Here is a 16,616-nt window from a genome sequence, read left to right as displayed (position 1 = left end):
AATATTCATTACCGCATTGACCGAACAAACCTTGGCCGTATCTATTGAATACTGAAACTTATCCAGTCCTCGCATATTGAACTATTCATTTCTCATTTCACTAATTTCTAATCTCACAAATAGCAGATAAACATAGCCCCAAGAAATGTACCAAAACATGTTTTTGCCAAGCAGATTGGTTTCCAGACTGAGTATTATCAAACAGAAGCCAGCCCTCATTTTTATCATCTGTCTTCACGTGAACTGATGACCTCCCAGTACACTGCATCTGTCCCCAAAACCAAAGAGCAAGAAATCAGATGCTCTTTGCAGAGTGCTTTGGAAATTGGTTCATTTTTTAATAAAAAGCTTTCGAATAGAAACAGCTAAATTTAGAAGCAAAGTAATTAAAATTGATTTCAGTATTCATTCAAGCAGGTGTTAGGCTTCAGATTCAATTATGTTGTAATTCGGATGATTAAAATCAATGGTATTCTAAAGCTCCGAGTTCATTTCTTTAAGAAACGAAAATGTGTTTTTCAACATGAGAAGAAAACGTGGATTTTGCAGCGCTTGAAAAGAAGACAAATATTATGCCAGTTTTGAAATAACTAATCTGTTCGACTTAAGGACAAATCCTTATCGAAAAAGTCAGTCTCGAAAACACGGCATAGGGTTACACGGATCCAGGGGCAGGGTGCAGTAGGAAGCAAGTGAACGTCGTCAGTGACAACCAACGACGCAACATGAGATGTCATCACCAGCCTGGTTCCCTGGGTGTGCTGCGCTGGCGCTTCACAGCGCCAGCGCAGCACACCCAGGGAGCCAGGCTGATGTCATCACATGCCCAGTGCTGTCACCTATTGGCACATTCGTGACCAACTCGTGTTATTCCGGGACAAGCCGAATAGCGACTCGTGGCCCTCTCGTGGCCATTTTTGTGACCGGGTTCCGTCTTAGCGCAAACGGGCATACCTCAAACAGTTGTCAACTCGTTGCGCAATGGTTCACATATTTTCCCCCGTAAATTATATATATTTCAGATGCAATTTAAAGCACATCTGGACATGCGGATTTGTACAGTATGCTTGAACACATTTAATTGTGTCTTGGGTATATTTTTAGATGCAAGACATATGTAAAATCGAAAATTATTTCTGAGGGATTCTTTGACGAAGAAATTGAAATCATACGCGCATTCTCATTGGTTTGTCGTATTTTCGCTCATAACATTCATCGATAGGGGGACGAGTCTTCTTGCAGGTTACGGAAAGGGGCGAGTAGTGACGAATGCTATCGGCAGCGTCCACAACTGTATTGTTTAGAAACTAGGTCAGTATCTGTGATATCATTGGTTTGTTTAAATTGACGATCAGGGGCGATCGGGTAGCCTAGTAGTTAAAACGCTCACTCGTCACGCTCAAGACCCGAGTTCGATTCCCAACATTCGTACAATGTGTGAAGCCCATTTCTGGTGTCCTCCGCAGTGATATTGCTGGTATATTGCTAAAGCGTCGTAAAAACATACTCACTCACTTAAATTGGTGATCACAGGGTCATTTAAACCAATTGGTGATTTATTGTTTACAAACAGTGTCATGGGTTTTATGCAACTTTATGCACACTGTGAATGGCATAAAGGACGTGCTCATCCCTTTCGCGAACACCTGGTGTCATCACTGACTTCGGTGGTCCATTCATATAATTACCACAGCTATTTGGCCCTTTATGCTAAATGGAATCCTTTTCGATGGATAATCTGGTTATTATTTGAAGTTTCATGCTGTTGATACCGTATTCGACATAATAAGCGCACAGGGCGCTCTAAAATTAGAAATAGGGGGCTCTTATTAGAATATGATTTTGTTGAAAAACGAACAGAGTTGAAAGATCGTAAATTTCGTTGTTTATGCTGACAGCCTGAAATGTTTATATATGACAGATATATATTTTTCCAGGATTTAATTTCCCATGATTAAGGATGCATATAACACACGTATCATACGCGAATAAATAAGTCTTGTGTACATTGATCAATCAGAAGGGGTGCTAATTGGGATTGTTCACTAGCCAATATATTAGCAAATATCGCTGTGGGCGCTTATTACGTCGAATACGGTATCACGAAACCACATGCAATAAACAAGTCGTGAGGGGTAACAAACGGGATCAAGTGGTCAATTTCGCTGACTTGGTTGATGAATGTCGTCGATAGATGCTCATGATGTCAATCACAGGATTATCTGGTCAAGACTCGGTTATTTACAAACCGCCGTCATCTTGCTGAAATAGCTGGAGTTCGGCGTTAAACAACAAACAAAGAAAACAAAGTAAAAAATAACTTACACATGCATGAGGAAAGCACACGTGGTTGTGAGGAGAAACACGCGGTGAAGGAGGTTGAAGAAAAACGAGGCTATGCGGGCTGCTAGTTGATCCGTTACCATGGACGCCACCAGCTCCAACACAGAAAGTGCTGACGTAGTAAACATAACCGGAAGTATATTCTGCATTTGTTGCGTACCAGCAGGAACTCCTGTGGAATAAACCAGTCTGTGAGTTAGTACATGATAAGGATCATGATGCGCATAAACATTTATAATGTTTCTGATGAACTATTTTACTGCTAATGACACACGAACCCAAAGATGTAAAAAACGTACCTAACTCTCTTCTCCTGTATTTGTCTATCCACAAGCCAGCAACAGGGGAGACAACCACGGCGAATATTTGCACACTGCCGTAGAGCTGTTCATAGTCTGAAAGTGAGTGAGTGAGTGAGTGAGTTGGGTTTAACGCCGCTTTTAACAGCATTCCAGTTGTATCGTGGCGTGTCAGCTTGATTTGGGTGGAAAACCCGAAGTGATGCAGGTCTCAGACGTTTACCACTTCGGTGAAACCCACGAGCACGGGTATGGTGCTGACAAACCTAGAAACATAATCGGGGCGAACCGGGATTCCAACCAACAATCATAGGTTTCTGAGCGCGCCCATGGGACGCAACTCTGCACAGCGAATTGTGGCGCCTTTGACGACTGGGTCACCTGGGCCACCCGTGCCCCCCTAATCAATTCGTAAAATTGAACCAACTGTTCCGGCAGGTACCCAAGACTGATTATTCTCTGGCGTTATCGTTTATTATTGCGAGATTTATAGATATATAAAGGTCCTGATTTAATTTCCACAATGGTCGCCAAGGCAACCATATTCCGATGAAAGTTATTAGCAGATGCCCATGATGTCAATCACAGGATTGTCCGGTCTCGATTATTTACATTCGCCGTCATACAGCTGGAATATTGCGGCGTTAAACAACAAACAAACAAAACACCTTAGATCAATGACAATGAACTTTCAAATGACAATGAACGTTTACAGGATCCTGTCAGACCGTAGTAGTGTCTTGTTGTACACACAATACATTTTGAAATTTTGTTTTTTAGTTTTTCCGCTGTATAATGTGAAAAAGCATATTTATTTACATAACGTTGCCAGATTAAGACGAATAAGTAAGGAGTACAATACACGTTTATCCACTTTAGTTTTATTAAGCAGCATATCAAACTGTCTTTGATAGGCCTCAAAGTGAAAATCTATATTTCAGAAGATCAACATGTGATTCGCAATTAAACTGTAACCAGAATATAATTAAATAAAGCCTTTTCCCTAATATTCGAAAGTATAAACAAACAAAGCTAGAATCAGTCATCCAAATACAACGTAAATATATTCGTTCTATGATCGTGGTTGCGAATCCTTGATTCGCCCAGATTATACTTTTTGGTTTGTCAGCACCACAGTCATGCACTGGGCAACCTGACACGGTGTGAAATAACTGCAATACTGTTCAAAACGGCGCTAAAACACTCACTCACTTAATTTTTAACTGCCGGGTAAAAAAAGTATACCCAAGAAATGCAAACGTTATCAGTAGGTTATAACAGATATAAGTCGCCGGAACGCTGCAAACTTAAGTTCCAAAACACAACTAGAATTCCCGTATCCAATACAACAACATCGTGTTTGTTTCATTTCAGGCCACAGTCAAACATGGGTTGATACTTTCTTTTCCCCCGGCAGATTATTTCATGCAATTTGAAGAAACATTTCACAGATATGACACTTTGTCATTTTGAAACAAACAAAAACACGCAGCTGTACACGCGGTTAGACGAAAATATGACCTGCCGATAATACCAATAATAAACAATAAACATATATGAGTGAGTGAGTATTGTTTTCCGCCGCTTATAGCAATATTCCAGCAATATCACGGCGGGGGACACCAGAAATGGGCTTCACACATTGTACCAATGTGGGGAATCGAGCGAACGCTTTAACCACTAGGCTACCTACCCCACCACCCATATGCATATTTACATACAGTAATCTACGTTTATAACGAACACGCTTATAAGAAACTGACGGATATGTTTTTTTGGTCCCTGACATTTACTTTTATCAACGAGTGTTGATATATTTTTCAGTTTGTAGACAGTAGTTAGTAGTGTCTTAAGTGTAAAAAGTAATGCTTACAGCTTCAGTAGAAGGGCCATTAGTGATGTCATCTGATTGTGACGTCATGGTTACAATGACGTCACAATGGTCTGCAAGGCATTGTGATGCATTTAATTGCAGCGATATCTACAGTGTAGATATCGTTTGATCTCACCCAAGCGATATCTCCTGTGGGAGCCAGTTTTGGATGATAAATGCTTATAACGAACTATGGTTATAACGAATAAAATTAGTGGTACCTTTGAATTCGTTATAACCGTAGTTTACTGAATAGGTGTATTAGTTGATTCGTGTTCAATACCGAGACACTATTCACGGACAAGGAAATATCTGATCTTAATTATGAGCATTCCTGAGCACTGACATGGAAGAACTCTTAACACTTTGAGCTGTCGGCGAATTTATACGCCAAGCGCGGGCGACACGAAATACTAACGTGTAGCATGGCGTCAATTACCACTATGCCATCACACGAGTGAAGCAACAATGGATGGTTTAGCCGAAGGGTTGTATGACTCAAAACACTGAGATATATGTGCAGGGTGGTGTGTCTGCAAGCTACAATTACTGTTACTGATCTTGCGTCAAAATAGCTTTGTTAAACTTTGATGTCGCAACAGCCGCGGGTTCCGCACTCGAAGTGGCCGCGAAACAGTAGGCGTTGCTGCATGGAGTTACGCAGCTAAAGATTACAATGGTTAGATGACCGATTAGGACACTGCAATGGAGGAGGGCGGTGCGGTGGAGCTTTACAAGCACCTTCGGGTGGAAATGGTAGACACACTCCCTGTCGAGTTTCTCGCAATGGCCACAAGATACTTTCCAAGATGATAATATTTTGATTCAATATAACACCAATATGGGTTATTTTGAAAATACATCCGATGTTTTCGCAGAAAATACGATAATTGTGTCTGAATGAGACGAAGGACAACTTCGTATGCATGTGTGACGTATGCATAGGAGTGTATGCCTGCATGCAAGCGGGCGTGTGTGCGCGCGTGTGTTTGCTTGCGTGTGTGTGCGTGCGTGCGTGCGTGCGTGTGTGCGTGCGTGCGTGTGTTAAATCGTGTTTGTATGCGTATGTTTGTTTGTAGCGTGTGGGTAAGTGTTCTTATGTATGATTGTGCGTGCGTGCGTTTTCGCGTGTTCTAGTCTGCATGTTAGTATAAGATATTTGTGGGTTTGCACCAGACAAACCAGTGACTGATAGTCTGAGCATCGTCCCACGCCATCGAGTTACGATGACGCAACCCACAAAGGAACACGCTCAGGTTACACAGGGCACCTATTTAAACAGTCCGGAATCAACACGGATAGATCCAATAATTATACAACGTTCCCCTCTGCCAAACTATTCATAGGTTTGATCGACACCGACACCTGACATTTATGTTTGTGTATGTATCTCTCCAAAATAGTATCTCACATCACGTTTCCAATCATGTTTATTGGATATCTAACTAAATATGAGACAATTGTCGTTAATTATTAGAAAAATTCATATTTCGAGCAGAATGGTGTCATACTCAGTGTATCTATTCGATCATGAAAGACATCTTCTTTCTCCTTATATCTAACTCCCAGATGATTAATCCCACGTACAAAGTATCAGTTGCAAACCTAAACATTTGAAATGTTTTACGTAAAGAGTGAGTGAGTGAGTGAGTGAGTGAGTTGTGTTTAATGCCGCTTTTAACAGTATTCCAATTATATCGCGGCGTGTCAGTTTAATGTGGGAGGAAAGCCCGAAGTGATGCAGGTCTCAGACGTTTACCACTTCGGTGAAACCCACGGGCACGGGTATGGTGCTGACAAACCTATAAACATAATCGGGGCGAACCGGGATTCGAACCCACAATCATAGGTTTCTGGCGTGCCCAAGGGACGCAACTCTTTACAGCGAATCGCGGCGCCTCAGACGACTGGGTCACCCGTGCCCCCCTTTATGTAAAGAGGTGGGGTGAAATGGGGTTTAAACGTCGTGTTCAAGGTTATTGCATTTAAAAAGAGACGGGCGTGCGTGCGCGTGCGTGCGTGTGCGTGTGCGTGTGCGTGTGCGTGTGCGTGTGCGTGTGTAATGCTAGTTCGGACTAATGCTGGCTTTATAGTGCTATCCCACTGTGATACCATGCCGCGGTTTCACACGGAAACGCTACTCTCCCTACTGTATACACAGTGTACTGACTCCGAGCCGTCCAATCCTTGTTTCACCCCTTTAATGCCGAGCGCCAGGCAGGATAACAACAAATACCATCTTGTAACGTTTGATATAACACGACCGAGGATCGTACCACCAACATTCCGCTCATGTCAAAACGATTTGAAAGGAATAAGTGAGTGAGTATGGTTTTACGCCGCTTTTAGCAATATTCCGGCAATATCACGGCGGGGGAACACCAGAAATGGGCTTCACACATTGTACCCATGTCGGGAATCGAACCCGTATCTTCAACGTGACGAACGCTTTACCCACTAGGCAACCCGACTGCCCTCGATTTCAAATGGACGAAGTGGACAAATGCCCAACTGTGGGTTCATACCGATTAAGCCCAAATAATGCATTTATAAGAGATACCTATATGTACAGGCGGGAACATAAATATGTTGTCCAGCGGTTCCTTTGGTGACATGGGTTGGTGTACCGTCTATGTTAGTTTCTCTTCTCGGGGAACATAAGCTGACATAGAGACCGGTGGATAGCTGCGCCAACGTCTATCCCGCCCTTGCATATCCCGCTCATGTATATCCCGCCCAGGTATATCCCGCCCATGTATATCTCGCCTAGGTATATCCTGCTCATGTATATCCCGCCCATGTATATCCCGCCCATGTATATCCCGCTCATGTATATCCCGCTCATGTATATCCCGCCCATGTATATCCTGCTCATGTATATCCCGCCCATGTATATCCCGCCAAGGTATATCCCACCCAGGTATATCCCGCCCATGTATATCCTGCTCATGTATATCCCGCCCATGTATATCCTGCTCATGTATATCCCGCCCATGTATATCCCGCTCATGTATATCCCTCTCATGTATATCCCGCCAAGGTATATCCCACCCAGGTATATCCCGCCCATGTATATCCTGCTCATGTTTATCCCGCCCATGTATATCCCGCCAAGGTATATCCCGCCCATATATATCCCGCCCATGTATATCCCGCCCAGGTATATCCCGCCAAGGTATATCCCGCCAAGGTATATCCCGCCCAGGTATATCCCGCCCAGGTATATCCCGCCCATGTATATCCTGCTCATGTATATCCCGCCCATGTATATCCCGCTCATGTATATCCCGCCAAGGTATATCCCGCCAAGGTATATCCCGCCCATGTATATCCCGCCCAGGTATATCCCGCCCATGTATATCCTGCTCATGTATATCCCGCCCATGTATATCCCGCCCATGTATATCCCGCCCATGTATATCTCGCCTAGGTATATCCTGCTCATGTATATCCCGCTCATGTATATCCTGCTTATGTATATCCTGCTCATGTATATCCCGCTCATGTATATCCCGCCCATGTATATCCCGCCCATGTATATCTCGCCCATGTATATCTTGCCCATGTATATCCTGCTCATTTAATCTTGCTCATGTATATCCTGCTCATGTATATCCCGCCCATGTATATCCTGCTCATGTATATCCCGCCCATGTATATCCTGCTCATCTAATCCTGCTCATGTATATCCTGCTGATGTATATCCCGCCCATGTATATCCTGCTCATGTATATCCTGCTCATGTATATCCCGCTCATATATATCCCGCCCATGTATATCCCGCCCATGCATATCCCGCCCATGTATATCCCGCCAAGGTATATCCCGCCCATGTTTAGCCCGCCAATGTATAACCTGCTCATGTATATCCCGCCAATGTATATCCCGCTCATGTATATCCCGCCCATGTATATCCCGCCCATGTATATCCCGCTCATGTATATCCCGCCCATGTATATCCCGCCCATGTATATCCCGCTCATGTATATCCCGCCCATGTATATCCCGCCCATGTATATCCCTCTCATGTATATCCCGCTCATGTATATCCCGCTCATGTATATCCCGCTCATTTATATCCTGCCCATGTATATCCCGCTCATGTATATCCCGCCCATGTATATCCCGCCCATGTATATCCCGCTCATATATATCCCGCCCATGTATATCCCGCCCATGCATATCCCGCCCATGTATATCCCGCCAAGGTATATCCCGCCCATGTTTAGCCCGCCAATGTATAACCTGCTCATGTATATCCCGCCAATGTATATCCCGCTCATGTATATCCCGCCCATGTATATCCCGCCCATGTATATCCCGCTCATGTATATCCCGCCCATGTATATCCCGCCCATGTATATCCCGCCCATGTATATCCCGCCCATGTATATCCCGCTCATGTATATCCCGCCCATGTATATCCCGCCCATGTATATCCCGCCCATGTATATCCCGCCCATGTATATCCCGCCAATGCATATCCCGCCCATGTATATCCCGCCCAGGTATATATATCCTTTCATAATAATATGACCTGGCAATATCAGTGTTTGGCTATAGAAGGACAGTTTGTCAGTCAAGTCACGTGTAAATGAACCGAGGACAATACCAGCAGGTATACAAGCTGTAAACATAAATACATTCTCCTCTCACAGCAAAATTGCTGAAGGGCACAAAGCAAATTCGCCCACTCTGTGCAGTCCACACTTATATACAAAAGCATTATTTTAAAAACAGTGTAGATTGATTTTCAAATGATATTCAGAAATCAGAAACAGAAACATAATCCTTGCTTGGGTTAACTGTTAACGTGAGGATTCTTCATCGTCTGTGATGATCGTGTTTGATGGGGCATCCTTTGATGTTTGATACCTTACATTTCTATATTTTGCAATATATTAAATATTTTTATGACGCTGGACCATTGGTTTAGTTTTACCTTATCACATTACTCTTTAAGTCTAAATACACGCAAATAATGCTCATGAAGTTTTACGTTTTATATTTTACAGAATATGTCTGTGCGAGTGATTTCAATACATTGCTAAGTTTGATCTAGTGGTCTAAAAAGTCGGTGCAGCGCAGAGTTGCGCTCGTAAGGTGAGGTGAGGTGAAATTGGTTTTAACGTCGCGTCCAAGATTATTGCACTTATATAGCGACGTGCATGCACGTGTGTGTGTGTGTGTGTGGCTGCTTGTACTAGTCCGGACTGATGCCGATTTATAGTGCTAGCTCGATGAGATACAATGCCGCAGTTTAACATGAATACCCCACTCAGACACAGTATACTGACTCCGAGCCGACCAGTCCTTGTTTTAGCCCCTTAATGCCGAGCGCCAGACAGTGTAACAACAAGTACCATCTTTTAACGTCTTTTGGTATGACGCGGCCGGGGATCGGAACCCCGGACCTTCCGCTCTCCGGGCGGACGCTCTACCTCTAGACCACGGAGGCGGTCTGCGCTCGTAAGAAGTAAAACGAAAAAAATGTTTTGTTTATTTGTTCTTTAACGCTACCCGACCGCCCCGATTATATGATAAAAAGATTATTTTCCTCGCGTCTTTCCGCATTGCACCATAAATACCAACGGTATTTCGATTATATGTCCCGGTCATGTGACTACCGTTGTAGGTTCCCAGAACTAGCGACACTAGTTTCAGTTGTAATATACTGACTTTTGTCACTGTCTGACTGACAAATCACTGACCTCATTAATGCGCACATTTGGACATGGACATGTTTCTCTGGCATGGACGTATCATTTTTAATCATGTGCACCAGACGTTTATATTGCGATTTTATAAACATATTTCCCAACTTCCTGCGTCATATCGACTATCTGTCATCTGTTCACCAGTGCTACATTTCAAGTTAACGGATAAACGAGTGTTCGTCGAGCTCTAGTGTAGATATCGCTTGATCTCACCCAAGCGATATCTGGGTTGGAGCCAGTTTTGGATGATTAATTATGATCACCTCTGTACACAACAGAAGAGAGTTGCTGACATGCATTAATTTCTCTACCAGTGACAATTGGAACACAGTGGCAGTGTGAAAACATGTTTAATAAAGTTTTGTTTAATGACATACAAATATGGAGTGAGCCTTTCTCGTTGTATTTTCTTGATAAAAAATAAAATTAAAGCCCTACCTCTCTCTCAGTTTTGAAAAGAATATGTCCGGGAAACATTTAAATTTTATGTAGCCTGAGGTTTGTTAAAGATGGGAGTACCTTTTTCGACGTAGAATTTATGAATGAGATTTTATGACAAAGATGAGGTAATACTTGACAATTCATATTTCAAACTTTATTTGTGAAAGATGGAAATTTGAAAGCTCTACACCGCTTCAGCCGACTAACGGGATCAGGTGGTCAAGCTCGCTGACTTGGTGGATACATGTCATCGTATCTCAATTGCGTAGATCGATGCTCATGATATCAATCACTGGATTGTCTTGTCCAGGCTCGATTATTTACAGACCGCCGTTATACAGCTGGAATATTGCTGAGTGCGGCGTTAAACAACAAACAAACAAACAAACAAATCCTACTGTTTTGAAAGACTGGAGCCTAATCGTTCGCTTTCTAAAAAGACGACAGTAAACAAACTAAACTATGGAATTCTGTAAGGAACATTCTCGCAATCTCGCATTCTCGCGAACTCGACCTTTGGAAACGAGGTAAATATGCCCAAAACACGAGAATGCGAGATCGCGAGAACGCGAGATTTGGCCAAAGTCTCGCGTTCTCGTGTTTTTGGTACATAGCACTTTTTGTCAAAAGTCGACAACGCGAGAATGCGAGATTGCGAGAATGTCCCTTACAGTATTCCATACTAAACAAACGCCCCCGTACTTTAATGAAGTATGAAGTTGGAAACTGCCAGAAACTTCGAGCGTTTGCGGTTATTATCTCCTGAAACATGTTTACGAAAGTGAGAAGTAAGATGCTTAGTTGAGTTTTCGAGCCTTCCATCTTTCCGAAACGTTGTACGGAAGTGAGAAGTTGGAAGCGGCTTTGAAATTTGAAGCTTCAATCTTTCAAACCAGATTTCGGACATGAGAAGTAGGAAGCGTTGTAGAGCTTTTAACCTTTCCATCTTTCAAACATGAAGTTTTAAAGACGAATTGTCAAGTGTTACCCAGACGTTATTACGCTTGTGCGTTTTTTTATGGTAAATATCCTGTATTTTGAATAAACATTGTATCTAGCGAGCACAGTACACACTAATCTGCATTAATCACATATACCAGGGTAACATAAAACTGCTTGTGCTGATTACCTATTCAGGTGAGCTACAGTGCCGTGACAGAATTTCTCTAAACATTCATCCACATGTATGCGGTCACGTTCGTAACAGGGGGGCACAGGTGGCCCACTCGTCTAAGGCGCCGCGATTCGCTGTGCAGAGTTGCGTCCCTTGGGCACGCCAGAAACCTATAATTGTGGGTTCGAATCCCGGTTCGCCCCGATTATGTTTCTAGGTTTGTCAGCACAATACCTCTGCTCGTGGGTTTCACCGAAGTAATAAACGTCTTAGACCTGCATCACTTCGGGCTTTCCTCCCACATTAAGCTGACACGCCGTGATATGACTGGAATACTGTTAAAAGCGGCGTTAAACACAACTCACTTACTCACGTTCGTAACAGGAACCATGCCATTACTCGACACAACCATGATCTCAAGTGTTAACGCATGGTATCAATGGGCTTACAAATGAATATAAAAGTCATCTCCGACCAACCTGACAAGGAGAGAGAAAAAGGCTCAGCTTGATGTGGCTTCATTAGTGGATCTGCCGAAGTATCGATTTGCCTTGTTTGACAAAATACGCTTTTGGCGAAGGAAATCCGAAAACATGTCGCCAATGTGTTGTTGCGGTTTCTCATATCATCTTGTTTGTGGAAAAGTCACATAATCTTAATCAAACGCAAGTAACTGTATCATACGTGTTAAGCTATGATCAGATCTATGCTTACGAAATGGATAACTTTCATTGGAATATGGCTGCTTTTGTGGCCATATTGGAAACACGCCATCGTCTCAATTGAGCCATGATGGACACCTAGTAGTCATTATCAATGATGCATTTAATCCTTTTCAAGACTACGAGTTACTTATCAAGAGGGTGATCGTGTGTTCGAGTCCCGATTATGATTCTTGCCAGATCATTCCAGTGTTCGACTTTTTTCAAACTAGAAATATAACCCTCGATCCAAGTTTTATGGGGCACCTAAGGGACGCAACTCTGCACGGTGTATTGCAACAACTTTGACGTAAGCCTTAAGGCAACCTCTTCACCTTACGTTTCAGAGTTGGGCGGGTAAACTAACTGTGAGCGTATTACAAAGAGATGTCTATCTTATATTTTTCCTTAAATCAAATATCTCTAACAATACAAAATTGCTTCTCGGGTTATTTGCATAATTCTATCTTTGTTTATCTCAACGTGTAATCCCCTGTAGTTTGATGATGTGTGAGTGAGTGAGTTTGATGTAAACGCTGCTGTGAACAGCGTTTCACTTACTGCACGGCGTGTTACGACGATGTAGCTTATGGTGGAGGACAAGAAACATATTAATCAAGACGAATCGGGGATTCGAACCCACGATAGTAGCTAACAGACGCACTCGCAATTGACCTGGCCATCAACACCCTTTGTCTGTTGTTTATTTTGATTATGGAAATGGTTTTATCGCTTTTTTGCTTTTTTTTATGATGATGATGATCGTCATCATTGTAAACCAATCTTCAAAGCAACATAGTCCCTATCATCATAATTACAATCCCGGTTGAGCGTAGTTGCCCTGTCCTAGGTTGTTTACATTTTTTACAAATTTCTTGTCCCAAGTACATCAACATGTAGTTATTAGGAAATATAAATACAGTAAACTACGGTTATAACGAACTCAAAGGGACCACAAATTTTAGTTCGTTATAACCGTAGTTCGTTATAAGCATATATACAGCATATATACAGCAAATGTACGGGACCCAAAAAACAGTTCGTTATATCCGCCGGTTTGTTATATGCGTGTTCGTTATAAACGTAGTTTACTGTAATGTAAACACGTTTGATGTTTCAGAAAACAACGAATCTGAGCGGTAGGTACACGGACCGTATCTGGCCAACCGGACATGGCATACTGTATACAAAGTTTTCTAGATTAGGGTTCGTTAAGCCCACTAAAATTCTAAATTTCAGAAACGGTGAATATGATCTGAAGTTTCTATTTGACAGGGAACTAAATCTTTCAAAGCTGTGTTGTTTGAATTGTACAAACATAAAGCTATACGTATACGATGTCTTACAATACCACCATTCACACAATTTTAATTTACAACGAGTGCTGTGGGACTGATTATCACCCGGATGTGTGGTCAACGGTTAAAAATGTCAATAAGGACGGCCGCTATATACCAACGTTGCTGTCAGGATTAATAATAAAATTGTTTCTGCATCAAAACAAAGTATGATCCTGTGATGTTTCCAAGGTGGAGTTTACAGAGCCAAACATGCATTTTGGGACGTTTAAGGGTAAGGTCAACATGGTCAAAAGAAGGTCAAAATTTGATATAATGAGAAAACTGGAACAAATTAACTAAATAATTAACAAACTTTACGGCCATAAATAGATTCGTCAATATGGCTGCTATGACAGTCGGTCGGCATCAGATCCCCTTCAACGAACTAGGGACAAATGATGACGCCGTAAGATTGAGGTGAAGGTGAGCTGAAATTGGGTTTAACGTCGCGTCCAAGATTAATGCACTTATATAGCGATATGTGTGTGTGTGTGTGTGTGTGTGTGTGTGTGTGTGTGTGTGTGTGTGTGTGTGTGTGTGTGTGTGTGTGTGTGTGTGTGTGTGTGTGTGTGTGTGTGTGTGTGTGTGTGTGTGTGTGTGTGTGTGTGTGTGTGTGTGTGTGTGCACAGGTGTGTACTCTCTTTTACCCGGCAGTTTATATATATTTGGATTGCAGGAAACTTTATGTAACTTTACTAGTAATACCAGTTTTGTAATATTTTATGTTCGACTTATTCACATTTCTTCACTGTTATCGTGTGTGTGTGTGTGTGTGTACGTGTGCGTGTGCGTGTGCCTGCGTGCGTGCGTGCGTGCGTGCGTGCGTGCCTGCGTGTGTGTGTGTGTGTGTGTGTGTGTGCGGCTACTTGTACTAGTACGGACTGATGCCGATTTATAGTGCTAGCCCACTGAGATACCATGCCGCAGTATAACATGAATACCCCACTCAGACACAGTATACTGACTCCAGTCCTTGTTTTAGCCCCTTAATGTCGAGCGCCAGGCAAGGTCCGTAAGATTGAGGTCATGCTATATTTCTTGAACTGAAGGGGACATTCATGACTGGAAAATCGACAATAGCCGCCTTGTCGTACACCTTGTTACAGACAATGCAATCATTCAGATGTCTATGTACAGATAAGACGCATACTTTGGTGTCTCAGTTGTTCTTTGATTTCAACTCTACAAATGTAACCTGGCATTGTTGGTAGAAATAAGGTCATCGGTCTTTCTGAAACTGAAGTTAAACGTTTATGCAACGTGTTCCATCTTTGATTTAACTAACATAGTCCAACGAGAAACAGATCGGAGGTAGGGGATGGGTACAGTTAGCATCTTTCTAACAGATGAAGATGAGAGAGCACGACACTGATGCTTGCAAGTGACCAACTAAGAGGCTCCACAAACACATGGGGAAACGTTCATGAGCCTTTCGACCATTTATATCGTACGTCTGCATTTGATCATTATAACACGCAAACCACAGAAGGAAAGTCTAGGTATCAGACAGTAAATTCAATAGCAATTAATAAATATTTCTGTAATTTTGCATTGGCCATTTCCAGTTTCCAGTTTCAAGTTGAAAATAAACATGATCTTAAATTATTACAATGTGTATATGACCGACTGCTAGCGTTTTTCTCTTTTCAAACCTTTGGAATCCATGTTTTTGAAGACATGAGTACACGTAGGTCCTTTGATAAAGCGGATATCAAGACACCATCGACGCCAAGAGGTCCAAATGTCATCTTGGATCACGAAACGGTGCCTCATTCGTGCCTATTACAACTGCTCTGTGTTTAATTTTGTTCTTCTTGTTAATGACAAATGTCAGTCATTTGAACATTTGCGATAAATTTCAAATTCTCATTTCAAAGTTTTTCCCCAAATTTGTTCATTTAGTCGACCGAACTGTCGCTTATCAGACCCTCATCCCATTACAATACGCGGCGTTGGTAGTAGACATTCGCTCCCAGATCAGATACATTATTCTGGCGAAAAGATTAAAGCCATTTGTGACGGTCTCATTGATCCGGTAGTGCAAGAAGGTTAACGTGCGAGAGCTGATGGAGTGATGCTGCTGCTCTCTAGCAAGAACAACCCAGGAACAAGAACAAAGCAAGAACAATTATTCTAAAGAAAAACATCAAACGGCGTTTCAGCTCAACTTTATATAAAATGGAAACCCGTCAATTCGAACTCTCGATATATCGGTTAAGGCGTCGGGATGCCATTGGGTCTCCTCACTCTCTCACTCACTCACTCTCTCACTCACTCACTCACACACTCACTCACTCACTCACTCACACGTTATTACACTAACTCTTCCCAGTTTCATGCTATACAGAAGCTGTTCTAGTTTAACTGACTTCTACACTACCGGGCAAAAGGAAGTATACGATGTTGCGCTAGAAATGAAACAAACAAGAAATGGTCATTTGATGATGATGTATTTGCTGCTGGTATCATTGACGATGTAAAATACAGGACGTTGCAGAGTTTAAGCGACTATTTTCAGCCTAGTAACGTTTTGAAAACGATTGTATTTGTCAAATTCAATATGTGTACCCTTCCTTTCGTCCGGCAGTTTATATTATAATATCTGCACTACGTCTCGATCTTCTGATTATTCCATATATTTTCGAGGTAATAAAGTTTCAATGTATATTTTCAATATCAAGTATGAAACACAAGGTAAGTGTTTAATGTAAAGAAAAAGAACCTGCGTGTTTTAATTACAGACCATTACACAAAAGACGCTGGGCTATGACGTCTTCATAATCTGCAA

General features: G+C 42.3%; 1 protein-coding gene across 1 annotated transcript in view; it reads right to left on the bottom strand.

Annotated features, from left to right (window-relative positions):
* Positions 1-16,616, bottom strand: part of LOC139455135 (equilibrative nucleobase transporter 1-like) — a 56,392-nt gene that overhangs the window by 8,650 nt on the left and 31,126 nt on the right. The window contains exons 7-8 of the mRNA XM_071236691.1: positions 2,643-2,738; positions 2,326-2,515 (exon numbers count right to left, since the gene is read on the bottom strand). Coding sequence (XP_071092792.1) covers positions 2,326-2,515; positions 2,643-2,738 — 286 coding nt within the window. The remainder of the gene's footprint in view (positions 1-2,325; positions 2,516-2,642; positions 2,739-16,616) is intronic.

Source organism: Haliotis cracherodii, unplaced genomic scaffold, assembly GCF_022045235.1.
Source record: "Haliotis cracherodii isolate W230 unplaced genomic scaffold, xgHalCrac1.p SCAF_11, whole genome shotgun sequence".
NCBI classification, from domain to species: domain Eukaryota; kingdom Metazoa; phylum Mollusca; class Gastropoda; order Lepetellida; family Haliotidae; genus Haliotis; species Haliotis cracherodii.
Note: the sequence above shows the minus strand (reverse complement) of the source record. Positions and strands in the feature narration are given on the sequence as shown.